The sequence below is a fragment of the Ovis canadensis genome, chromosome 11 (genome assembly GCF_042477335.2).
Source record: "Ovis canadensis isolate MfBH-ARS-UI-01 breed Bighorn chromosome 11, ARS-UI_OviCan_v2, whole genome shotgun sequence".
NCBI classification, from domain to species: domain Eukaryota; kingdom Metazoa; phylum Chordata; class Mammalia; order Artiodactyla; family Bovidae; genus Ovis; species Ovis canadensis.
In genome coordinates, this window is record NC_091255.1 from 65841590 (window position 1) to 65868398 (window position 26809).

A 26809-nucleotide genomic window follows, 5' to 3' on the forward strand; every position below is an offset into this window, starting at 1 on the left:
TCCCAGTCGAGTCCGACTCTGCAACCCCGTGGACTGTACCGAGGCTCCTCTGTCCATGGGATTTCGCAGGCAAGAATACCGGGTTGGGTTGCCTTTTCCTTCTCCAGGGCACCTTCCCAACCCAGGGATCGAATTCACATCTCCTGGATTGGCAGGCGGATTCTTCACCGCTGAGTCACCTGGGAAGCCCGTTGGACAGGGGAGCCTGGCGGGCTACAGTCCATGGGGTCACAGAGTCAGACACAACTTAGCGACTGAACGACCTCAAGAACCAATCCGTTGTTGGCTCTGGGTTAAGAAGGATTCTGAGGACATAACGGGCTCCGCCAGGAGACGCCCTGACGGGTCAGGAGAGGGGGCTGGGGGCAGGGCGGCATGTGGGCCAGGACCCTCACGTCTGCTGGGAGGCGCTCTCCCCCAACCCTTCCTGGCGCTCTGAGGCCACCTGGGCTTGGCACCCACCTTTACCTCCAGCTCCCCAGTTCGTCTCACCGGCACCCACACAGGGCCCCCATTCCGGAATGCTCTTCTCCCTCTGGCTCCCTGAGTCCCTCTCCGTCCCCCAGGCCCTGGAGGCTTTGCTGACCTCCTGAAGCCCTTAGTATCCATGTGCTCTTTCCCTCGGTCACGTGGCCCCCGAGAGTCATGACTTCACCTCCTGGTGGCCTCTGGACCCGTCATTTGGTCCAGGCTGAGCTGGGGGTGGGGGGAAGAAGCAAAAAAAAAACCCACCCCCGCCCCAAGCACAGCAGACAACTCCCCGGAGGAGGGGCTGTCACCTGGTGAGCACCTACTAGGGGCCAGGCACTCTGCACCAGCCCCTGACCAACTTAGCCACGCCCCAGGATCCTCCCTCCAGGCGCCTGTGGCAGCCACCTTTAATCTCATGAATGTCTAAGCGCTGATCTGACTTCTCTCAGACTGCAAGCCAGGGGGACGGAGCCCTGCCCATCTCCCCTGGTGGGGAATCCCTGTGCCTGGCACACAGCCTGGCGTGTACTGAGCCCTTGGCCAGAGAAGGTTTGTCGAGCCAGGGGCTGAACCCACACAACCCTGAGAGGCAGTGACTTCTAACCCCTGTTTTGCAGCTGAGAAAACAGACTTGGGGGGTGAGGAGAGCAGCCAGGGTCATGCCCAGGATGCCGGGGGTGGCGGGGGTAGGGGGGGTCAAGGTTCTGAACCAGGTCTTCCTGAGCCCCAGGCCCTCCTTTGCTGAATCCAGAAGGGGCCCCTTCCCTCGAGCCATGCCAGCTGCCACCTGGGCCTGGACAAGGCCCCAGGACCCTCGAGGGCTGTCAGTCTCCTCTTTAAGCTCCTGAAGCCAACAAGGCAGCCCCAGGTCCGGCGGGGCAGGGTGGGGCACCCCCATATTTTTAAACTCCAGGGGCTCTGTTTACCCACCAGGGCCGTGGGGCTCTGACTGTCTGTCTCCTCCGTGAGCCCCATTAATCTGGGCCTCGGAACCTGCGGGGCCCGGCGTGTCATAAACAACGCAGAGCACACTTTTATGGATTCGGCTATATCAGCAGCTTTCAATCCGATCGCTCTTTATGGCACCTACATGAGGCTTTTATATTGTTGCAATTATTTTGGTTTATACGCTTCCTTTCTTTCCCCCTTCATTTTACTTTATTTTTTACTTTTTATTCCCATACTGTCAGGGCCTTTCCCAGCAAGGCCTGGGAGGCCCGGCAGGAAAACCTTTTCCCGAGGGCTGACCGGGCGATCTGACTTCCCCATAAAGGATGTACATTTGCCATTGACCCGGGGCCGTGTGAGTCATTATGGCCTGCCACCTCCGGAGCCTCCTGGACAGGCACCAACTGGATGGATTTGTAATGAGAGAAAAAGTCCTCCGGGCTTGTATTTTCAGGAGCCAGGGAGCAGGTGTACAGGACATAGTGGAGTTTCTGCAGTACGGGGCTTGGGCCGACCACAAAGAGAAGAGCCTGGCCTCTTCTCAAAAGACTCAAAGAATAAAGCAGCAAAGTCTCCTGCCTTTACTGGGTGTCCCTAATGGCTCAGCAGGTAAAGAATCCACCTGCCAATACAGGAGACAGGAGATGCGGGTTTGTTCCTTGGGTCAGGAAGATCCCCTGGAGGAGAAAATGGTAACCCACTCCAGTCTTCTCGCCTGGAGAATCCCATGGACAGAGGAGCCTGGCGAGCTACAGTCCATGGGGTCACAAAGAGTTGGGCATGACTGAGCGACTGACAGTTTTATTTCGTGTTATTTTTAGTTAATTTTTCTTGGAGTTTATTGTTGCTTTCCAGTCTTATGTTAGTCTCTGCTGTGCAACAAGGTGGATCAGCCCTGCGTATACATCTCTCCCCCCTTCTTTGGATTTCCTTCCAGTTCAGGTGGCCACAGGCCTCCGATAGAGGCCCCTGTTTGTACAGCACGTTCTCAGTAGTCACCTGTTTTATCGTGCTGGACTTTGGGCTCACCCTGACGCAGCAGGACCTCCTCTTAACTTGACCGCACTTGCGAAGCCCCTCTCTGCAAATAAGGGGATATTCACAGCTGTCATGAACATGAACTTGAGGGACAGTATTCAGCCCAGTATGGGGAGTTTGCATTCTGGTGGAAGAGGTGGCAAATGAAGAAGCCAGCTGATGAGATGTGGTCGGCTTACTGACAACATATTGTTCTTGTCACGGCATATATGCAGCTGGAGGGAAGGATTCTGAAGGCCAAAATAAGCCAGGACAGGAGATGAGGACGAGGGCATGGCTGCATTATGGAGGGACGTGGGTTGCATCCTGAGGTCTCCCGTGGGCTCTGCCTGGACACTGTGCAGAGACCCACCAGCAGAGGAGGATGGAAGAGGGGAGGGTCCCCGGGGTCAGGGCCTGAAGGCTCAGCTCTGGGGCTTTGGGGCGTCTGCCCACCCCCCCCCCATTAGGACAGAGGTCTCCCGCAGCGTCCCTCTGGCACAGGTGGGGCTCAGATGGGATTCCCAGCGTCTGTTCCTCTCCCCAGATGTCGGCGGCCCTGCAGACCCCATCGCTCCAGCCATCATCATTCCTCCCAAGAACACCAGCGTGGTGGCCGGGACCTCAGAGGTGACTATGGAGTGTGTGGCCAATGCCAGGTGGGTCCTGCCCCCGCCCCCCCCGACCTTTAACCCCAGTGGGCACTCCTGATGTGGGCTCCAAGGAGACCAGGTGGAATTCACAAAGGTCCAGAAATGTCCCGTGAGGACCCACGAAAGAAGATGGGGTATTTAGCCTGGAGGAGGGGTGATGGGCCGGTGGTCAGAGAGCTGCCGGACGCAAGCAGGGCCCACCCGAGAGGAGAGGATCCCAGCCCAGGACACCTGGGGTTGGTGCGGGGTCCACTCGCGTCCGACATCCAGAGCAGCCTGGGGAGCAGCTGCTCGCCTCTGCTGCCGCGGCCTCCTTGTATGAAGGCACGGGCAAGAGGAAAGCTGGACTTTGCTGCTGGTCGAGTGGCTAAGACTGTGTGCTCCCAAAGCAGTGGGCCTGGGCTCGATCCCTGGTCAGGGAACTAGATCCCACATGCTGCAATTAAAGATTCCTGCATGCTGCAACTGAGAGCCCGGATGTGCATTTCCGGACTTCCACACTTTCCCATCCACTGACTTACACTGGATGGGGCAGAGCGGAGGCAGAGAGACACGTGGAAGGGCCAATTTCCGGCTCTTGAGAGCCCTCGAGCACGAGTTATCATGGGGCCAGGTCTCCCCTCACCACAACCCCCGGGGAGCAGGGCATAGTTGTCCCCATTGTACAGACGTGGAAACTGAGGCCCAGAGCCCTGAAGGACTAGCGCACACAACGGCCTGCACCTAGGAAGTGTCAGGGGCAGGGCAAACTCAGGCGCCCGGCCCCTGGCGCCTGCATGCCTCACTACGCCCTGCCCTGCCTCCCGAGCCTCTGGGAGGCTCTGTAGCTGACCGCCTCGTCCCTCGGCCCGTTCAGGCCTCTGATCAAGCTGCACATCGTTTGGAAGAAGGATGGGGCGCTGCTGTCTAGCGGCATCAGTGACTACAACCGCCGGCTCACCATCCCCAACCCCACGGCCAGCGATGCCGGCTACTACGAGTGTGAGGCCGTCCTGCGGAGCAGCAGCGTCCCCTCCGTCGTCCGTGGCGCCTACCTGTCCGTGCTGGGTGAGACGGGGTGGGAGTGCTGGAGTCCTCCCGACGTGAAGGGGCAGCACGGGTGACCCGATCAGGAGCCATATCAGCAGGAGCATGGCTCTGATCCCCTCCCCCGGTCCCTCCTCCTGCAGAGCCACCTCAGTTTGTCAAGGAGCCAGAGAGACACATCACAGCGGAGATGGAGAAGGTGGTGGACATCCCCTGTCGCGCCAAAGGTAACCTGGTGGCCTGGCTGGAAGGGGGCCTTCAACCTCTCCCCTCCCTGACACGGACTTTTCTAAAGCCCACCACCCTCTCACCATTGCGCAGAGTCAGTCTGGCTGTAAGCAGACACCCCAGGAAGCAAACAGGAAAAATTACCGTAATCTTAGGGCTGGAAATCAACCCCGCGTTACCATAACTTGAAGGTTACAAATGAATCCAAATTACCGTAATTTCAGGACAGGTGACAGACTCAAATTGCCCGTAATGTGAGAGCTGCGACAATGCGGTGTTGTCGTCACGTCAGAACTGCTAGGACGTGGCTGTGTCTCTGCCTGGGCTCTGCGCCATTCTGCTTCGTCTCCTCCGACCGTTTCTACTTAACCCCCAGCCCCTTTCAGAGTTCTTGCACCCTTACCGCTTTTCCCATCCTTCTCCTTTGAGTCCAGCTGAGCTAAAAGACACCCCAAAACCAGGGTGCAATCTGGGGTAATGGGATGACAGGATGAGCAGAGAGGAGACTGTAACCCTGGCAGGAGGGAGGGCCCGTGGAGGAGGAGGGGGCACACTGATCCCCGTCCTGAGATCACACACGGGGAAGACAGTGATTTATTGGACAAACATTTGGTGGGGGGTGGGCTTACCACGATCCCTGGGTCAGGAACTGCAGTATTCTTGCCTGGGGAATCCCATGGACAGAGGAGCCTGGCGGGGTGCAGTCCATGGGGGTCCCAAAGAGTCGGACACGACTGAGTATCTGATACTTTGAGCAACGTGTGCCGAGACTGTTTTCAGGGCTGGAGAGGCACAGAATGAACCCAAGAGCCAGATCCCTGCTATTACAGAACTGTGCGTTCTCATGAAGGAGACAGACAAACCAATAAACAAATAAAGATGCCTTATTTCATTTCATCTACAATGCCATGGGTTGTAAGATGCCCCATTATTTTATGCGCCACTAAGAAAGAAAAAAGGCTGCCAATTAAATTATGACATGCTGTCGGTTGTAAGACACGTCCTCGTCTCAGAGACATTACGATGCGAACAAAGGCGTAGCTTGGAGTGGGTGAAATACGGGTGTCGGGGTTGAAAAGTGCGGGGGAAGGAGAAGCAGGCAGGCTGATGGGCTCGGCGCTGGAGGGTGGTCATTCGAACGGAGCCTGGGGAGCTTTTCTGTGGAAGTCACCTTTGAGCAGAGATGCAGAGGGAGAGATGGGAGGGTCAGGGGATGTGGGGAAGGGGTGCCAGGCTGGGGACACAGCTCGGTCAAGGCTGAGGGGTTAGGAAGAGCCCCCACACTCCTCCCTGTGCGGACCAGGCAGGACGGGGTTCCGAAGAAACCCCCATTCCACCTGTGAACCCCTAGACACTGGGCTTGTGCTCGCCTGGGTTTGGAAAGGCCGGCTGGAGGTTCCCAGAGCATACAGAAGACTCCACTAAATATCCCAGGAGAAAATACAGTATGTCCAGCCTTTCCAAGCTGAACTAACCCCGGGAACTTGTAAATTTGCTTGGAATGCCTACTCTATGAGAATTTGAGAATCTAAAACAGCTTTCCCCGCTTCCAAGACCAATAGTGGCACCTCTGAGAAGGTTCGGGCTTTCCCAGTGGCTCAGCGGATAAAGAATCCGCCTGCAGGGCTGGAGCCAAAGGAGACACAGGTTTGATCCCTGGGTCGGGAAGCTCCCCTGGAAGAGGGCATGGCAACCCACTCCAGTATTCTTGCCTGGAGAATCGCCATGGACAGAGGAGTCTGGCAGGCTACAGTCCATGGGGTTGCAAAAAGTCGGACAATGCTCAAGCGACTTAGCACACAAGCACGCACTGAGAAGCTTCTAGAAACCAGAACACACCAGGGATTCTGCCCCACCCCCCACCTTAAGGACTTGCAGCCCAGCCTCCGGGGCCGGGGCATCCCTCGCAGGTAGCTGATGGTGGGCGCTCGACCCCCCAGGTGTGCCGCCGCCCTCCGTGACCTGGTACAAGGATGCGGCCGTCGTGGAGGTAGGGAGGCTGAGCCGCTTCCGGCAGCGAGGCGATGGGGGCCTGCAGATCAGCGGGCTGGTGCCCGACGACACCGGCATGCTCCAGTGCTTTGCCCGGAACGCAGCCGGCGAGGCCCAGACCTCCACCTACCTGGCCGTCACCAGTGAGTCCCCTTCGCTGTCCTGCCCGAGTCCCCGCCCTCCCCCCACACACACACCCAGCTTTCCTCCGAGCCAGGGGCCTCTTGAGAACAGGCTGCTGTAGATGCAGAATAGGATCCCAGAAGGCTTTCCCCCCGGAGCGGGGTCCCTCTGGCTTGTCACGCCTGCTGCTTCTGTGGCCGGCACTGGTTTTTCCTTTTACAAACCAGAGCCTCGATTTCTTGTTTAATGAAAGGTGATCCCATTTCCCTTGTCATGGAGGGTGTCAGCTGCCCTTGGGAGCCCTCAGTTTCCACCAGATGGAGGCTTGAGAATCGAGGCAGGGCAGGGACTGGCGTCCTTCCTGGGTCGACCCTTCCAGGGTCCTTCCACGGGGCAGGTGGTGAGGGGGGACTCGTGGGCACTCTGGCTCTTCCCAGCACCGGGTGCTCCCAGAACACTTGCATCCTTCCCTGAAGAGGGACCCACACCGATGGGAGTCGGGGGCAGGACAGGACTGGATGCGGCTAAGACACCCCACTGTCTCCCATTGCAGGCATCGCCCCCAACATCACCAGGGGCCCCCTGGACAGCACGGTGATCGACGGCATGTCAGTGGTGCTGGCCTGTGAGACTTCGGGGGCACCCCGGCCGGCCATCACTTGGCAGAAAGGTACTTGAGACTGATTGACTTTAGAGGGTAGCCAAAAGTCTCTGGCAGCCCTGGGGCTCAGCTCCAGAGCCAGCCAGGGGGGTTTTCCCGGGCACAGTTGGGGAGGTCGTGCACTGCACAACCCCAGGGGGCTTCTTCTACACACGGGACGCACCATGTGCTGCCCTGTCCGGCTCCAGGCTCCAGAGGCTCTGCCTCTGGTGAGACCCATGACTTTGGGTGAGATATTTACTCACTCGGAGCCTTGACGTTCCCATCTATAAACTGGGGGGCTGTGGGATGTGTCCCTGGGAGCAGCATGGAAACTAGATGAGCGGGTGCCTGGGAAGGGCCTGCACTGTGTCTGGGAAGTCGACCAGCCCGTGCTGGCTGACGTAATTCCATGGTGGAGGTTGTTAGTATGGGGAGGGGGGCCCACCCCCTCCCCAGGCAAAGCCAGCAAAGCCCAAGCTGTCCCCCTAGTCCACCCACCCCGGGCCTCCTCCACGCCTCCGCATTGTACACTCATGTAACAACCCTCCCCAGGGACACACACACAGGTACACACTGTCACTCACTCACACCCCCAGCCTCTGCCCTCATGACCCTCCTCTCACCCAGAGCCTCCCTCCGCCCCCTCCCTGCTCGGTCTCCCCACCTTTTAATACACAAGGTCATCGGCATATTCAGTCTACTGATCACCCCGCCTCCCACGATTCCAGGCTTTCAGTTTTGTCCCCTGCCGTTTCCCTGGAGCTTAGAACAGAGTGACCCAGAGGGGCTGCTTCGTCAGTATTGGTGGGGTGTGTGCCCAGACCCAGAAATAAACATGCCCACCTGATACACTCACCAGTTCAGTATGCCCACACACGTGTGCAAAGGGACCCACTCACCCACAAGCTTGCACATGGACAGTCCCCTCGGTACAGGCAGGTGCGACTTTCTTATAAATAGGTATGGTCACCACCAACACACTCTCAGACACACTCTGACTCAAGGGTCTCCCTCCCTCTCTCCTTCCAGCCACCAGGGTCCCCGGGTCCCCAGTGGGAGGTCTGTCCCCACCAGCGCTGCCCCCCGCCACACCCCCTCGCTGGCTGCTCCCGCCTGCCGCTCCTCTGCGCTCCCCTGAAGGTGACTCCAGAAGCATCCTTCTGCAGGCGGCCCGTCACCACCCTGTCGCAGCTGTCTGCGCTCCCCCCAGCCCAGGTGCCAGCTGCCTCTGAGGGCTGTGCTCGCCGGCGGGAGGCAGCGCTGGTCTTCCCTGCTGAAGGGCAGATAGCGTGGTGGGAGGAGAGACAGCAGGAGCCCGGGCTCCGTGCAGGCCCCCTGCTCTGGGACCGCATGTCCTGTGTCTGTCCCCAGGTCCGAAACCAGGCTGGTCCGCAGCCCTGCCACCCTCGCCATGCCCCCTCCAGGGGACATGCAGTTGGCCTTCCTAAAGTTGGGAGCTCACCCTGGGACAGGGGGACAGGGGAGTGGTGAGGTGTGGTCCAGGCCCCTGGTGATGGCCGAATGCCAGGGGGTGGCCAGGGGGCAGCGGGCCGGCAGCCTGAGCCCACCCGTGCCCATGTCCCCCAGGGGAGCGCATTCTGGCGAGTGGCTCGGTCCAGCTGCCGCGCTTCACACTCCTGGAGTCGGGCAGTCTGCTCATCAGCCCCACGCACATCTCCGACGCCGGCACCTACACCTGTCTGGCCACCAACTCGCGAGGGGCGGACGAAGCCTCGGCAGACCTGGTGGTGTGGGGTGAGTGCCCAGGCCGGGCCGGGGTCCTTTCCACGCCTGTGTGTGAGCGTGCACTGAGCGTGTATGAGCCCCAGCGGCCCCACGTCCACCTGTCTGTCCAGCCCACATGGTCCTGAGACCTGGACAGAGGAGCTCAGAGGACGGAGCAGGAAGGTCACGGTCCCCAGGGCAGTGCTGGGTGGGCAGGGCTCTCGCTGCTCCTGCCGAGCAGAGAGAAAACAGCTGTGCGCGTAGGCCTTAGGGCAGAGATCCGCACACTTCTGCTGGAAAGGGCCAGAGAGGAAGTATTTCAGGCCCCGTGGGCCAGACAGTCTCTGTCACAGCTCCACAAACTCTTCCGTTTCATCAGGAAAGCAGCCGTAGGCAGTGCTGAACGCAGCAGGCGTGGCTGGGTGCCAGCACGGAGGGGATTTACCCAGGCGGGCCCCCGGTCGGACTTGACCCCCAGGTTATGGTTTCCTGGCCCCTGCTCTGGGGGAAGCTCCCAAGCCCCTTCCTGCCCCTTGGGGTCTGGCGCCACACGGAGGGGTGGGCCGCCCTCCTAGCCTGAGTGCCAGGGGCCTGGTGGGCGATGTCTTAGAGCCAGAGGTCCTGTTTTTACCCTGGCTGGACCCCGGGGAGCACGGCCATGATCATCCCCAGGCGTCTATTTCTTTGTCCATCCCGTGGGCACGAAATTAAAAGAGCCCCGCTATGAGCATCACTTCCCAGAATTCCCGTGGCTCTTAGTGTTCTGGGATGTTCGCCGTGGTGGACCAGTCCACTGTAGAGCGCAGCCGCAGGGGCCCAGCTCACCGGAAGGACCCCCCACCACACCTGCATCTCACCTGTCCGCCTAGGGCCCACCTGTCCACCTTCCCACCAGGCCACCTCCCCGCTGTCTTTCAGCCCGGACCCGCATCACCAGGCCTCCCCAGGACCAGAGCGTCATCAAGGGCACCCAGGCCTCCATGGTGTGCGGAGTGACCCACGACCCCCGAGTGACCGTCAGGTACTCCTGCGGCCGAGGCCCCTTGGAGGCAAGAGGGGAGGGGCAGCTTTCGGGGGTCGCTGGTTGCTGGCTGAGTGTCCATGCAGGGAGGTAAGTGCGGCCCGTGGAGGTCAGGGAGCAGCCACGTACAGACTCACTTCAGGACTGAGACCTGGGGACCCTGCGGCCCAAAAGAGACCCTAACGCTGGGAAAGAGTGAAGGCAAAAGGCAAAGGGGGCAGCAGAGATGTGATGATTGAAAGCATGTCCATCCGATTCAATGGGCCTGCCTCCAAACAAACTCCAGGAGACAGTGAAGGACAGGGAAGCCTGGCATGCTGCAGTCCATGGGGTTGCAGAGTCCGACACGACTGAGCAACGGAACAGCAACGAAGTACATGCCTGGGGACTGAGCCAGCTTGAGTTGCAGGGGGCAGCCTGGGGTGGGGGGAGGGGGTGAAAGCTGGAGAAACATAGGAAAGAGGGCGGGGTCCTTAGGGAGCGGGAGAGGAAGAAGCCTCTGTCTGGGGAGACGCGGAAGCTCTGAGATGCGTGGGACCCCACTGCTAGCATTCGCCCACAGATCTTAGACCCTCTCCCCACCTGTGGATAGCAGACGGGTCTGGTGAAGAGGCGTGGGGGTCCTGACATGCCTGGGGCAGTGGAGGGCCCTGGGGTGACCCCCAGTGAGATGCTCGTGAGGGGCCCAGGGCCCAGACAGGGGCTGCCCCTGCCGTCCTCCATGGGAGCCCAGACCTCGCAAGCCTGGAGGGAGCCGGGTGCAACCAGGAAAGCCCCTGGGGAGGCCTGGGAGCGCAGGGAGCAGCCAAGACAGGCCTGCAAGCTGGGAACCCGCCAGGCGGGGCACAGGAACACTTCCTGGGCTGTGCTGGGCAAGGTTTCCAAGCCAGAACTGGGAGAAAATAGCCCCTTCAGACTCTCTTGAGCTTTGGATGCTGTGTTTTAAAAAAAAAAAAAAAGTAACTGCCTCCATAGAAATAAATAGTCCCTCGTGCTGTTCTATTCTATGGGCAACGTCACCGCTGAAGCCCCTGGCAGGAAGCTGGCCGGCCGGGCAGTGAGGGACGCCCCTTGGAGTCTCGGCTGCGCCGCGTGGGACCCGAGTGCGTCCTGGGGCGCCACCTGGTGGCCACTAGGCATATGGCCGTGGGGCCGTGCCAGGTGGGACCCCAGGAAGCCAAGGGTACTAGGCTTTATTTCTTGATATTTATATTTGCCTCATTTCCCTTTATTTTTACTGAAGTACAGTTGATTCACAGTGTTGCGTTAACTTCTGGTGCACAGCAGTGATTCAGTTCTACGCATACACACGCATTCTTCTCTAAAAAAAATATTCTTTTCCGTTATGGTTTATTACAGGATTTTGAATATAGTTCTCTGTGCTATACAGTGGACTTGTTGCTTATCCATTCTATGTATAAAAGCTTACATCTGCTAATCCCAGCCTCCCACTCCATTCCTCCCCCAACCACCGCCCCCCTCCTTGGCAACCAGTCTACCCCCTCTATGCCTGAGTCTGTGCCTGTTTCAGAGCCAGGATCCTTCGTGTTAAGTTTTAGACTCCACACGTAAGTGACATCGTGTGATATTTGTCTTTGTCTTTCTGACTTACTTCACTTAGTATGACCACCTCTAATCGCATCCACGTTGCTGTGAATGGCACCGTTAAGTTCTCTTTTGGGGCCGAGCGGTGTCCCCTTGGATATATGCACTACGTCTTCCTCATCCATTCCTGTTGATGGACATTTAGGTTGCTTCCGTGTCTTGGCTGGTGTAAACAATGCTGCTGTGAGCACTGGGGCACAGGCATCTTTTTGAAGCAGAGTTTTGTCTGGATATGCGCCCGGGAGTGGAATTGCTGGCGCATGTGCTAGCTCTATTTTTAGTTTCATAGGGAACCTCCCGACTGGTTTCCAGGGTGGCTGCACCAGCATACATTCAAGGAGACTAGACTTTTAGCCCCACACCCCTTCTCAGAGGCTCTGACTCAGGCCCCACTTAAAGAAACACCTCATTAAACAGTGAACATCGGCCCTTTGGACAGTCATCGTGTGGTACCACACAAACACGGACGTGAGCCCTGAAATCACGTAGGTGTGGTTAGAACGTGGCCATCAAATAATCCAGAACCTGCTTATCCTGGGGTTTATCAGAGTGTTGTTAAACATTAATATACCAACTGTAAAAATGTCTTCCAAGAGAACCCACACATTACCCTCGTAGAACACAGCTGTGGGTCTCAGACACTTACAGAAATAGTCACTATCATCTTAGCATCCGTCACTTGAAAATTTTTATCGTAACAAAAAGCTCTGTTAATTAAGGAAGACTTTGGTGTTTTATTAATAAATAAAATATTATCTACAAATTCTTTGGAATTGGAATGAAAAAACAAGATCAGTTTTCATTCCAATTCCAAAGAAAGGCAATGCAAAAGAATGCTCAAATTACCGCACAGTTGCACTCATCTCACATGCTAGTAAAGTAATGCTCAAAATTCTCCAAGCCAGACTTCAGCAATACGTGAACCGTGAACTCCCTGATGTTCAAGCTGGTTTTAGAAAGGGCAGAGGAACCAGAGATCAAATTGCCAACATCCACTGGATCATGGAAAAAGCAAGAGAGTTCCAGAAAAACATCTACTTCTGCTTTATTGACTATGCCAAAGCCTTTGACTGTGTGGATCACAATAAACTGTGGAAAATTCTGAAAGAGATGGGAATACCAGACCACCTGACCTGCCTCTGGAGAAATCTGTATGCAGGTCAGGAAGCAACAGTTAGAACTGGACATGGAACAACAGATTGGTTCCAAATAGGAAAAGGAGTACGTCAAGGCTGTGTATTGTCACCCTGCTTATTTAACATCTATGCAGAGTACATCATGAGAAACGCTGGACTGAAAGAAACACAAGCTGGAATCAAGATTGCCAGGAGAAATATCAATAACCTCAGATATGCAGAAGACACCACCCTTATAGCAGAAAGTGAAGAGGAACTAAAAAGCCTCTTGATGAAAGTGAAAGAGGAGAGTGAAAAAGTTGGCTTAAAGCTCAACATTCAGAAAACAAAGATCATGGCATCTGGTCCCATCACTTCATGGGAAATAGATGGGGAAACAGTAGAAACAGTGTCAGACCTTATTTTGGGGGGCTCCAAAAATCACTGCAGATGGTGACTGCAGCCATGAAATTAAAAGACGCTTACTCCTTGGAAGAAAAGTTATGACCAACCTAGATAGTATATTCAAAAACAGAGACATTACTTTGCCGACTAAGGTCTGTCTAGTCAAGGCTATGGTTTTCCCTGTGGTCATGTATGGATGTGAGAGTTGGACTGTGAAGAAGGCTGAGCGCCGAAGAATTGATGCATTTGAACTGTGGTGCTGGAGAAGACTCTTGAGAGTCCCTTGGACTGCAAGGAGATCCAACCAGTCCATTCTGAAGGAGATCAACCTGGGATTTCTTTGGAAGGAATGATGCTAAAGCTGAAGCTCCAGTACTTTGGACACCTCAGGCGAAGAGTTGACTCATTGGAAAAGACTGATGCTGGGAGAGTTTGGGGTCAGGAGGAGAAGGGGACGACCCAGGATGAGATGGCTGGATGGCATCACGGACTCAATGGACGTAGGCCTGGGTGGACTCCGGGAGTTGGTGATGGACAGGGAGGCCTGGCATGCTGCGATTCATGGGGTCACAAAGAGTCGGACACGACTGAGCAACTGAACTGAACTGAACTATCTACAAATACTTGGGAAATGCTTGCACATTTTATTTGTACTCTGGACAATTCCTGTGAACAAAGAGATTCAGGGACCCCTTGCAATATAGCTGTAGGCCCACATTCCAGGCCCCCCAGTGAACTACAGATGAGAAATCGTGCTTCCAGTTTACTGGAGGAGACCTCGCATTAGGATGGACTTACCCATCTAGGACAATCTTTTCTAGATGGAGGAGAGAGCAGAGTCAGTCCCTCCATCCCCCTAAATTGGCAAAAATCTGTGACCAAATCCACTTCCACATCTCCCGCCCTTGTCTGCCTTCCATCGCCCAGGTGAGGGGAGGGGAGTCTTAGGGGTGGGATGGGCCCCCAGACTTCAGTAATTTTAGAAGTCCCTGAGGTGTCTGGGAGAAGGCAGTGGCACCCCACTCCAGTACTCTTGCCTGGAAAATCCCATGGACGGAGGAGCCTGGGGGGGCTGCAGTCCACGAGGTCGCGACTGAGCGACTTCACTTTCACCTTTCACTTTCATGCACTGGAGAAGGCAATGGCCCCCCACTCCAGTACTCTTGCCTGGAGAATCCCAGGGACAGAAGAGCCTGGGGGGCTGCAGTCCATGGGGTCGCTAAGAGTCAGACACGACTGAGCGACTTCACTTTCACTTTTCACTTTCATGCATTGGAGAAGGCAATGGCACCCCACTCCAGTACTCTTGCCTGGAGAATCCCATGGACAGAGGAGCCTGGGAGGCTGCAGTTCGTGGGGTCACAAAGAGTCAGACATGACTGAGCGACTTCACTTTCATTCTCCTTCCTGTAGTGACAGGAATATTTGAATGCCATTTGAAGAAACTAAAAACACTGTGTTCTCTGCTTTTTCCCTGAAGAACCTGTTACGAACCTCTTGTTCTGTCAATAAATATTTTTGAGTAAACTCAATTACATGACTATTCCGTCCTCCACTGTGTGGACGCCCCATAATTTATCTTACCAATTCCCTAACGCTGGGTAATTTGATTATTTCTGAATTGCTGCTAATATTAGGAAATATCGTTCTGAATGCCCTTATAACTAAATATTTTTGCACGTCTTCTGTTTCCTGAGGACTATCTAATATTACTTAAAGCTAAAAACCACTCATCAAAATTGCTCAACAGCCAGCTATATCTTTATGGATTATTTGGGGGGAAATGTCGCCTGAGTTAAAAGGACTGATGGGTTCTTTTTTTTTTAACATTCTCTTATGAAAGTTTTAAAACATACCCCAGAGAAGAGAGAATTGCATCCTCAGTCCTTCTGGACTACCTCTCAGCCTCAACAATCATCCGCATTTGCCCATCTTGTTTCGTGAATGTTCCCCACGCTTTTTTTAAAGTGCAAAGCTCTTTTAAAAGCAAATTTCAAAAATGCAGTTTCACCCTTAGATATGTCTATGTGCATTTCTTACTAAAAAGGACTTTTCTTTAAACATAACAGCCACGTCCGCTCTCACACCTGAGACAGTGAACAATTCCTTGGCTTCTTCTGACACCAGCCCGTGTTTCAGCCACCATGAGTGTCTCAGAAAGCCTTTGTACACAGAGTTAGTTTCACTCACGGTTTAAACAGGATCCCCCCGTTACGTTTAGTTGCTGTGTCTCTTCTATTCTACATGGCTCCCTGTCTTTTTATTTTTGTCTCTATTTTGGTTTTCATTTTTGTCTTGTTTTCATGCACTTAATAAGTTGGACAAACCGGGTTCTATAGGAGAAACATCCTCAAATGTTTTCTGTAAAGAGCCAGAGAGTAAATATTTTAAGCTTTGAGGGCCATATAGGCTTTGTCACAGCTTCTTACGTCTGTGTCTGCAGTTCAAAAGCAGTCATAAGCAATCTGTAAACAAATGGGTGTGTATCTGTGTGTGTGTGCCAATAAAACTTTATTTACACTAACAGGCAGTGGGCCATAATTTGCAGAATATCCTTGCTGTAGAATAGCCCACATCTGGATTTGGCCAGCAGCTTTTTCATGCTGTGGCTCACTTCTTCTTCTATCCCTTGTATTTCTGATTAGATGTAAGTAATTGATCATGGGGGCTTCTCTGGTGGCTCAGCAGTAAAGAATCTGCCTGCAGTGCAGGAGATGTGGGTTCAATTCCTGGGCTGGGAAGATGCCTTGGAGTTAGGAAATGGCAACCCACTCCAGTGTGCTTGCCTGGGAAATCCCATGGACAGAGGAGCCTGGCGGGCTACAGTCCAGGGGGTTGTAAAGAGTCGGACGCGACTTAGCAACTAAAGAACAAGCTGATCTTTAGATTCAGGCTCAGCTGTTTTGGCACAAGCACCTGCAGGCAGTGATGGCTGCTTCCTAATGCCTGGTGTCTTGGACAGAGTGTGTCTGCTTGCCACAGGTTGTTTCATAAGCAGGCGTTACCCTCTGCAGCTAGATTCACTTCAGTAAAATTCTGCCTATCCTGTCAGTACCCATGAGGATGATCCTTCTCTAGTCAAAGAGATGAACTGACGGTGATTACTTTTGGTGATTTGCAAAATTTGTATAAAAAGCCTTAACATTTAACTCAGTGATTTACTGCTGAGAATTTATACCCGAGGAAGTGATTTAGAATGTGGCAAATATTTTGCCATAGAGGTGTTCATCACAGCATTAGCTGTAAGATCACAAAACAAGGAGCTTCGGACTTCTCTGACTGTCCTGTGGCTGAGACTCCCTGCCTCCAGTGCAGAGAATCCAGGTTCAATACTTGGCTGGGGACTAAGGTCCCACGGGCTGTGTGATGTGGCCAAAAAAAATTTTATTAAAAAAAAAAAAGAAAACAAGGAGGTAAATTGGATGCCCATCATTACAGGATCAATTACAGAGGAATGATTATTTGAAGTGCTCTGCAGCCAAGTGAACCATGGTGAAGAAATGTCACATTAAATGGAATTTATGATATTGTCTTGGGTGGAAACGGCAGCTTTAAAATCAGGATGGATGAATAGCTAGGTATTGTTTTTTTATATTATTGGAGTATAATTGCTTTACAATGTTGTATTGGCTTCTGCTGTGCAACAAAGTGAATCAGCCATACGTCTACATATATCCCACCCCTCTTGGAATGCCTGCTCACCCACCCTAGTCCCACCCCTCGAGGTCACCACAGAGCACCAGCTTGGCTCCCTGTGCTCTACACCAGCAACCAGGTATTATTTATACTCAAAATATACTGTATCAGTAACCATATATCATCTGCCCTCGGAGGGCAGACACACTGAAACCACACTCACAGAAAACTAGCCAATCTCATCACACTAGGACCACAGCCTTGTCTAGCTCAAGGAAGCCAAGCCGTGCCCGTGGGGCCACCCAAGACGGGAGGGTCATGGCGGAGAGGTCTGACAGAATGTGGTCCACTGGAGAAGGGAATGGCAAGCCACTTCAGGATTCTTGCCTTGAGAACCCCATGAACAGTATGAAAAGGCAAAATGATAGGATACCGAAAGAGGAACTCCCCAGGTCCGTAGGTGCCCAATATGCTACTGGAGATCAGTGGAGAAATAACTCCAGAAAGAATGAAGGGATGGAGCCAAAGCAAAAACAATACCCAGTTGTGGATGTGACTGGTGATAGAAGCAAAGTCCGATGCTGTAAAGAGCAATATTGCATAGGAACCTGGAATGTCAGGTCCATGAATCAAGGCGAATTGGAAGTGGTCAAACAAGATGGCAAGGGTCAATGTCGACATTCTAGGAATCAGCGAACTAAAATGGACTGGAATGGGTGAATTTAACTCAGATGACCATTACATCTACTACTGTGGGCAGGAATCCCTTAGAAGAAATGGAGTAGCCATCATGGTCAACAAAAGAGTCTGAAATCCAGTACTTGGATGCAATCTCAAAAACGACAGAATGATCTCTCTAAGGCAAACCATTCAATATCACGGTAATCCAAGTCTATGCCCCAGCCAGTAATGCTGAAGAAGCTGAAGTTAAATGGTTCTATGAAGACCTACCAGACCTTTTAGAACTAACACCCAAAGAAGATGTCCTTTTCATTATAGGGGACTGGAATGCAAAAGTAGGAAGTCAAGAAATACCTGGAGTAACAGGCAAATTTGGCCTTGGAATGCGGAATGAAGCCGGGCAAAGACTAATAGAGTTTTGCCAAGAAAATGCACTGGTCATAGCAAACACCCTCTTCCAACAACACTAGAGAAGACTGTACACATGGACATCACCAGATGGTCAACAGCAAAATCAGATTGATTATATTCTTTGCAGCCAAAGATGGAGAAGCTCCATACAGTCAGCAAAAACAAGACCAGGAGCTGACTGTGGCTCAGATCATGAACTCCTTGTTACCAAATTCAGACTCAAATTGAAGAAAGTAGGGAAAACCACTAGACCATTCAGGTATGACCTAAATCAAATCCCTTATGATTATACAGTGGAAGTGAGAAATAGATTTAAGGGCCTAGATCTGATAGATAGAGTGCCTGATGAACTATGGAATGAGGTTCGTGACACTGTACAGGAGACAGGGATCAAGACCATCCCCATGGAAAAGAAATGCAAAAAAGCAAAATGGCTGTCTGGGGAGGCCTTACAAATACCTGTGAAAAGAAGAGAGGCAAAAAGCAAAGGAGAAAAGGAAAGATATAAGCATCTGAATGCAGAGTTCCAAAGAATAGCAAGAAGAGATAAGAAAGCCTTCTTCAGCGATCAATGCAAAGAAATAGAGGAAAAGAACAGAATGGGAAAGACTAGAGATCTCTTCAAGAAAATTAGAGATACCAAGGGAAAATTTCATGCAAAGATGGGCTCGATAAAGGACAGAAATGGTCTAGACCTAACAGAAGCAGAAGATATTAAGAAGAGGTGGCAAGAATACACAGAAGAACTGTACAAAAAAGATCTTCATGACCCAGCTAATCACGATGGTGTGATGACTCATCTAGAGCCAAACATCCTGGAATGTGAAGTCAAGTGGGCCTTAGAAATCATCACTACGAACAAAGCTAGGGGAGGTGATGGAATTCCAGTTGAGCTATTTCAAATCCTGAAAGATGATGCTGTGAAAGTGCTGCACTCAATATGCCAGTAAATTTGGAAAACTCAGCAGTGGCCACAGGACTGGAAAAGGTCAGTTTTCATTCTAATCCCAAAGAAAGGCAATGCAAAAGAATGCTCAAACTACCGCACAATTGCACTCATCTCACAAGCTAGTAAAGTAATGCTCAAAATTCTCCAAGCCAGGCTTCAGCAATACATGAACCGTGAACTTCCAGATGTTCAAGCTGGTTTTAGAAAAGGCAGAGGAACCAGAGATTAAATTACCAACATCCCCTGGATCATGGAAAAAGCAAGAGAGTTCCAGGAATACATCTATTTCTGCTTTATTGACTATGCCAAAGCCTTTGACTGTGTGGATCACAATAAACTGTGGGAAATTCTGAAAGAGATGGGAATACCAGACCACCTGACCTGCCTCTTGAGAAACCTATATGCAGGTCAGGAAGCAACAGTTAGAACTGGACATGGAACAACAGATTGGTTCCAAATAGGAAAAGGAGTACGTCAAGGCTGTGTATTGTCACCCTGCTTATTTAACATCTATGCAGAGTACATCATGAGAAACGCTGGACTGGAAGAAACACAAGCTGGTATCAAGATTGCCAGGAGAAATATCAATAACCTCAGATATGCAGATGACACCACTCTCATGGCAGAAAGTGAAGAGGAACTAAAAAGCCTCTTGAGGAAAGTGACAGAGGAGAATGAAAAAGTTGACTTAAAGCTCAACATTCAGAAAACGAAGATCATGGCATCTGGTCCCATCACTTCATGGGAAATAGATGTGGAAACAGTGTCAGACTTTATTTTGGGGGGCTCTAAAATCACTGCAGATGGTGACTGCAGCCATGAAATTAAAAGATACTTACTCCTTGGAAGAAAAGTTATGACCAACCTAGACAGCATATTGAAAAGCAGAGACATTACTTTGCCATCAAAGGTCCGTCTAGTCAAGGCTATAGTTTTTCCAGTGATCATGTATGAATGTGAGAGTTGGACTGTGAAGAAAGCTGAGTGCCGAAGAATTGATGCTTTTGAACTGTGGTGTTGGAGAAGACTCTTGAGAGTCCCTTGGACTGCAAGGAGATCCAACCAGTCCATTCTGAAGATCAGCTCTGGGATTTCTTTGGAAGGAATGATGCTAAAGCTGAAACTCCAGTACTTTGGCCACCTCATGCGAAGAGTTGACTCATTGGAAAAGACTCTGATGCTGGGAGGGATTGGGGGCAGAAGGAGAAGGGGACGACAGAGGATGAGATGGCTGGATGGCATCACTGACTAGCTAGACATGAGTCTGAGTGAACTCCGGGAGATGGTGATGGACAGGGAGGCCTGGCGTGCTGCAATTCATGGGGTCACAAAGAGTCGGACATGACTGAGCCACTGAACTGAACTGAAACATATATTATAACTTCTACCAATCACCATGTTTCCAGCGCTACTCCAATATTTTATATTAACTCACACAGTCCTTACAGCAACCCTATGGGGTGGATGGTGTTTCTTCTGTCATATGACAAGTGAGAAAGGTGAGGCACACCGCATTTGATAGACATCCCCAGCACCACAGCAACAGTACGTGGCCAGGGAACATTCAAGCCCAGAACACAGAAGCACTGTAGTAACTGCCCAGGGGCCAGGAGAGAGGCGTCTGGAAGGTTTACCCTCAAATGCCAGCCCTGAATATCCATCGGAAGGACTGTTGCTGAAGCTGAAGCTCCAATACTTTGACCATCTGATGCGAAGAGCCGACTCCTTGGAAAAGACCCTGATGCTGGGAAAGATTGAAGGTGGGAGGAGAAGGGGACAACGGAAGATGAGATAGTTGGATGGCATCACCGACTCAATGGACATGAGTTTGAGCAACCTCTGGGAGTTGGTGATGGACAGGGAAGCCTGGCATGCTGCAGTCCATGGAGCCACAAAGAGTCGGACACGACTCAGCGACTGAACAACAACGGGGGATATCTGTTGAATTTTCTCTCCTTTTTTCCTACTCTTTTCTCATCTGTGGTTGCTACTTTTCTGACTTTTTTTTTTTTAACTAAGTTAAAAATAGTACAGGCTCATTCTGTCTAGCCATCTCAGCCTCCCTAAACCCAGAGAGTTCTAGGGCTGTATAGACAGTCCCCGCCCCCACACTGAGTCATTGATGGCTTATTTGCAAAGTGCCCCAGCCCAGCCCCTGCCCTGGTTGCCCTGATCCACCTTCCCTGGGGGGCAGCCGCCCTGCGTCCTCCCAGAAGCTGGCACCCGGTGTGTGTTGCTGACAATTATAGTGTCTCCTCCAGAACAAACCCAGAGCAGGCATTTCTCATTGTCAGGCGCGGGCGTGAGTGTAATTTCTCAAGTCCCCCTTTGTACTGACTGACCAAAGCTAAAGTGATTTTTTTTTTTTTGGACACTGAGGTCAATTTGTCACAGTGACGCATTGATGTGATGGTTCTCTTCATAAAACTAATCCCCAAATGTAGTCTAGGCGGACGCGTTCATCCTTTTTCCAGCCCTAATCTTTTAACCTCTTTGGGAGAATAGCTTGTACCCACTCTGGGAGGCTTGGTGGTGGCTTCGGGTCAGAAGCAACCAGGCTGGGACCTGGACCTGAACTGAAGGTGTGAACACTGGATGCTGAGTCGATGTGGGTCCGCTCCTGGCCCAAGCCGCTCCCCCAGACCCCCGCCGCAGGCGTGACGGTCGGTGCCCACCCCCAGCCCCGCCCTGGCCTGGGGCCCGCCTCTGGAGCTCCCTGCTCCAGACCTGCCCGGGGCTGAGCCCACCCCCGGCAGCCCCCACCCCACCTCGCCTGCCTCTCTTTCCTGAGCAGCTCTTCCCCCTCTCAGGCACGTGTGGGAGAAAGACGGCGTCGTGCTGAGCACGGAGGGCAACCCCCGCGTCCGCCTGGACGGCAGCGGCTCCCTGCGCATCTCGCAGACCTGGTCCGGGGACATCGGCACCTACACCTGCCGGGTGCTCTCGGCCGGCGGCAACGACTCCCGCAGCGCCCACCTGCGCGTGAGGTGAGGGCGGCCTGCCCGCCTCGGGACGCGGAGGCGCAGGAGCGAGGGGCCGGGGAGGCCTGACCGGGCCTTTCCCAGCTCGGGGAGGCCGCCGTCTAGGGCGGGGAGCCTGGGTTACGGCTTTGGCCGGTTGGGCTCCAAAGCCGGCACGCGGCCTCTGGATAGAGGGCGGAAGGCTCGGCCGGGGGCTGAGTGCTAGACGTCACGGGGGCTCAGACCGAGTCCTGGCGCCCCCTGACTCGAGACCTCCCGGGGGGCCCACCGCGCCTGTCTCCTCCAGGCAGCTGCCTCATGCCCCCGAGCACCCTGTGGCGACCCTCAGTACCTCGGAGAGGAGGGCCATCAACCTGACGTGGGCCAAGCCCTTCGACGGCAACAGCCCGCTGATCCGCTACGTCCTGGAGATGTCCGAGAACAGTAAGGTTCCGCGCCCGCACCCCGCACCCACCGCAGGCAGGGCGGCCCGCTCCCCAGTGCGGAGCCGCGGCGTCCGCCTCCCTTGCGTCCTGTGATGAGGGAGCAGGGTGAGGCACTGGCTGGCCCCGGAGCCCAGCGCCCAGAAGTCTCCCAGACGCCGGTCATTAGTTTTCTTCTTATTTCTCCTTATCCTCCACCCCCAAGCTGTGAGCTCCCAAATTAGCAGGCATCACTTGAAGGGTGTTTTAAATACAGCTTGCTCATCAATTTGAGGGGGAAATAGGATAGGAAGGCCAAGTGCATCTCAGTTCTGGTGAGCCCGGCTCCGGCCTCAGTCAGTACCCTCCACGCCTGGGACACGCGGGCTAAGAGGACCCAGGAAAGTGACATGGCCAGTCTCTACTGGACCAAGCTGGGCGAGAGGCATTAAGTATGAGGCTGGAGCGCTGCAGGGAGTGGGAGCAGGAGGAAGCATGCCCCCCAAAGATGCCCACCTCTGCCTCCACCCTCTGTCCCGGCAGATGCCCCCTGGACGGTGCTCCTGGCCAGCGTGGACCCTGAAACTACCTCAGTGACCGTCAAGGGCTTGGTCCCCGCACGGTCCTACCAGTTCCGTCTTTGCGCTGTCAACGACGTGGGGAAGGGACAGTTCAGCAAGGACACGGAGAGGTGAGGGGCGCAGGGTGGGCATCGGGGGCTCCAGTGGAGGGTGGGGGCCGGGCGGGGCCATCTGCTGCCAAAACCACCGTGGCGGGGGGCCCCCGGCTGCCCAGGCGCGTCCTGGTGGCTCCTCTCGGACGGATGGGGGTAACCGTACTGACGCCAGTCTCACAGGGAGGCAGAAAAAAATCAGGCGTTACGAGTGAAGGGCTGTGAGCAGCGCCTGACAAGGGATAAGCACTAATCCGGTTGAGCTGTGCGTCTCTCTGTGAGGCACGCAAGTTCCAACAGTCACCCCATTCTGCTCCACATCTCTGTCACCAAGTGTACGTAAAGTTCCAGAATCACCAAGGATCCCCTTGGACCTCCGTGTGCAATGCTTTGCATGGCTCAGACCCCATGAAGCCTTCAACAAGCCTTTTTTTTTTAAATGACGACAGTTGAACAGCAACATAGCTCATCCACTCTAATACCTACTTATATGTAGGAGGCACATATCTACCCACCTAGATCCCGGTAGGGCAAGCAGCGTCCTCTAATGAGAAAGGAGACATCCAGTCAGAGTGACAGTGACCCCCAATCCCATGCCCCAGAGCTGTGTGCTTTGCTCTTTTTTATAATGCTTTTTTGCAGGTGGATTGGGATATCATGGGCATGAAGCAGTATGAGTTTGAGACGTGCAGTGTGGTGTGACACGCTCCTATATGGCAAAATGGTTACCCCTGTGGTGTTAGCTGACACCCCCATCCTGTCACATAATTACCGCTTCTTTTTTGTCGTGAGAACATTTAAAATCCCCTCTCTTAGCAACCTCCAAGGGGATAATACAGTGTCATTAGCTATAATCACCAGGCGTGCATTCTCTCCTCAGAACTGGTTACTCTTACCCCTGCAAGTTTACACCTTCTGAACAGCATCTCCCCATTCCCTCCACCCCCAGCCCCTATTAATCACCACTCTCCTCTGTTTCTCTGAGCTCGGCTCGCCCAGATTGCACGTAGCCGTGAGGTCACGCAGTGTTTGTCTTCCTCTGCTGACTGCCTTCGTTGAGCACAGTGCCCCCTGGCCCATCCGTATTGTTGCAGATGGCAGTTTCTTTCTCGTGGCTGGAAAATACTTCATTGTGTAGCTATGTTACGTCTTCTTTAACCAGTCATTCCTTGATGGGGCGTTTAAGTTGGTTTCATCTCTTGGTTGCTGTGAACAGCGCTGCAGTGAATAAGAGGGTGCAGATACGTTGTTGAGGTCCTATGGATGGCTGGATTGTATGTAGTACTGCTTCTAATTTTGGGCGGAAGGAACCTCTATGCTGTTTTCCATAGTTTCTAGACCAATTCATCTTCCCACCAGCAGCGCCTAAAGGGCTCCTTTTAGCCCCACCTTGCCGACATTTGTTATCTCTTGTCTTTGGATAATAGCCACTCTGTCGGGTGTAAGGTGCTTCCTCGCTGTAGTTTTGATTTGCATTTCCCTGTTGATTTGTGATCTTGAGCATGTTTTCATGGACCTATTGGTCATTCATTTGTCTTCTCTGGAAAAACTGTGCAGCCCATTTGTGCATTTTTTTACTCAGATGTTTAGGTTTTGGCTACTGAGTTGTATGAGTTCTTTATATATTCTGGATGTTAACCCAGTATCAGATATATGGTTTGCAGATATGTTCTCCCATTCTGTAGACTGCCTTTTCATCTTGTCGTTTCTCTTGCTGTGCAGACGCTTCTTAGTTTGATATAGTCCTGCTTATTTGTTTCTCTTTTGTTACTTGTGTTTTTGGTACCATATCCAGGAAATCGCTGCCAAGACCAATGCCAAGGAGCTTTCCCCCTACGTTTTAGTCTAGGAGTTTTGTAGTTTCAGGTCTCAAGTTTGTCTTTAATCCATTTCAAGTTAAAAAAGTTTTTTTGTGATGGGTGTAAGATACGGGTCCAGTCGCCTTCTTCTGCATGTGGACTTCCAATTTTCCCAACATCATTTATTGAAGAGACTGTCCTTTCCCCATTGAGAAGAGTTCATATTGTTAAAATGTCTGTATCACCCTAAGCCATCTATTGAGTCAATCCCATCCCTATCACAATCCCAATGGTATTTTTCACAGAAACAGAAAAAACAATCCTGAAATGTGTATAGAGCCACAAAAAATACCCAAATACCCAAAACAATCCTGAGAACAAAGCACAGAGCCAGAGGCATCATACTCCTTGATTCCAAACTATACTACAAAGCTATAGTCACCAACACAGCCACTCTTCCAAAACGAGACACACAGGGCATTCCCTGAGTGGTTAGGACTCAGCAGTTTCACTGCCATGGCCTGGGTTCCATCCCTGTTCAGGGAACTAAAATCCTACAAGCCGGGCAGCACAGCCACACAGACACAGAAATAAAATAGGCACGCAGATCAATGGAGCAGAATCGAGAGCCCAGAAATAAGCAGTCATAATCTTTGCTAAGGGAGCCATGAATGCGCTTTGCTCTCAAATGTGTACCCAGACCCCTCCCCACACCCAGGTTAGACCAGTCATTGTGGTTTTCCCTGCAGTTCCCGTGAATTTGAGTCCTTCTGGCTTTTACGAGCCAGACGCCATTGAGGCGTGACACTCTAGCAGGGGGAGGAAGTGGCATGGAGATTTAGTCATTCACCATTTTTGTTTTGCTTTTTTGCAATTATTCTTTTCATTTTCTTGCTACAGCAGGGCTTAGTTGTGGCCCTGGGATCCCTCCTGGCAGTCCTCAAGCTTCTCTCGAGTTGTCGCATGAGGGCTCCAGAGCACACCGGCTCAGTGGTTGTGGCTCATGGGCCCCCTGCCCCGGGGCACGTGGGATCTTAGTTCCCTAACCAGGGATCAAACCTGCGCCCCTGCATTGGAAGGTAGATTTGTAACCACTGAACCACCAGGGAGGGCCCTCATTTACTGTATATTGAGCATCTGCTGTGGGCCAGGCCACGTTTGGACCATGAGGGGCGGTGCCGAGAACCAAATAAACACAGACTCAACCTTCCAGAGCCACGAACTCCCAATAACAGGAAGCCCTGCAGTGCAGGGAAACCATCCTATAACTTCTCCAGTCATTCAGGCTTCCCTTTGTAACACTGAGTCATCTTCCTACTGAATCTGCATCCTAAGGGCCCTGAGTCACACAGCAAAAGCTTAAATTACCCTCACTCGGGACTGCACAAAGACATGGCAGGGTGTGGTACATTTTAGAAAAGCTATCCACTGGGACACACACAAAAATAAACAAACAGGGAAAGGCATCATCAGAAATAATTAACTCTTATTGTTCGCGGATGCCTGTCAGTTATGTGAAAAATCCACGGAGGTGGAACGCCTCGTCGCCAGGCCATGCCAGAGAAAGATGTAGTGGCCCCGGGCTTCAGGGTATGGGGTCGGAGGAGGGCTCAAACTCTCGCCCTACCCGGCCTGCCCAACCCGGGTCAAGGTCCAGCTGGTTAGTGGAGGAAGCCTGTTTCGAGTTCACCACCAGCTGGTAACAGGGAGGTGAGTGTTTTAAACACTTCTAAAATTTTCAAACACTCATGACCTCCACCAGACCCGACGGCAGCTTCTTTGACAAATGGGAAACCGAGGCCTGGGTCCCTCGACCGCACAGAAAATACACTCATCTGGTGCTTTCCAGGGACTTTCCTGGTGGCTCAGTGATAAAGAACCCACCTGCCATTGCAGGAGACGCAAGTTCAATCCTGGGTCGGGAAGATCCCCTGGAGGAGGAAATGGCAACCCACTCCAGGATTCTTGCCTGGAGAACCCCGTGGAGCCTGGCAGGCTATAGTCCATGGGATCGCGAAGGGTCTGCCGTGACTTAGCGACTGAACAACAATTTGCCAACAGGGAGTGTTTTGAAAAGACATTGCATCATTCGAGCTTCAACCACTTTTATAAAGCAGACAAATGGAGCTTTATTATACTGCTTTTTCAGATAAAGAAACAAGCTCAGAGAGGTTAAATGACTTGCCCAAAGGCACACAGCAATTGCGCAGAGTCTGCAGGGACTGAGTAGGGGTGGGGTCTCTTCATATCCCTTTAAACTTCCGTGTTTGCCGTCGAGACAAGGAGTGAAAAGACCTGTCCGTCCT

General features: G+C 52.8%; 1 protein-coding gene across 3 annotated transcripts in view; it reads left to right on the forward strand.

Annotated features, from left to right (window-relative positions):
* Positions 1-26809, forward strand: part of SDK2 (sidekick cell adhesion molecule 2) — a 274805-nt gene that overhangs the window by 174670 nt on the left and 73326 nt on the right. For 2 of the 3 annotated variants that reach the window (XM_069544046.1, XM_069544048.1), the window contains exons 6-15: positions 2984-3095; positions 3946-4136; positions 4259-4342; positions 6284-6478; positions 7012-7128; positions 8689-8856; positions 9745-9847; positions 21460-21636; positions 21917-22053; positions 22575-22722. In XM_069544046.1, coding sequence (XP_069400147.1) covers positions 2984-3095; positions 3946-4136; positions 4259-4342; positions 6284-6478; positions 7012-7128; positions 8689-8856; positions 9745-9847; positions 21460-21636; positions 21917-22053; positions 22575-22722 — 1432 coding nt within the window. Of the gene's footprint in view, positions 1-2983; positions 3096-3945; positions 4137-4258; positions 4343-6283; positions 6479-7011; positions 7129-8205; positions 8317-8688; positions 8857-9744; positions 9848-21459; positions 21637-21916; positions 22054-22574; positions 22723-26809 lie in introns of those variants that run through there. The other variant, XM_069544049.1, reaches the window with a different exon arrangement.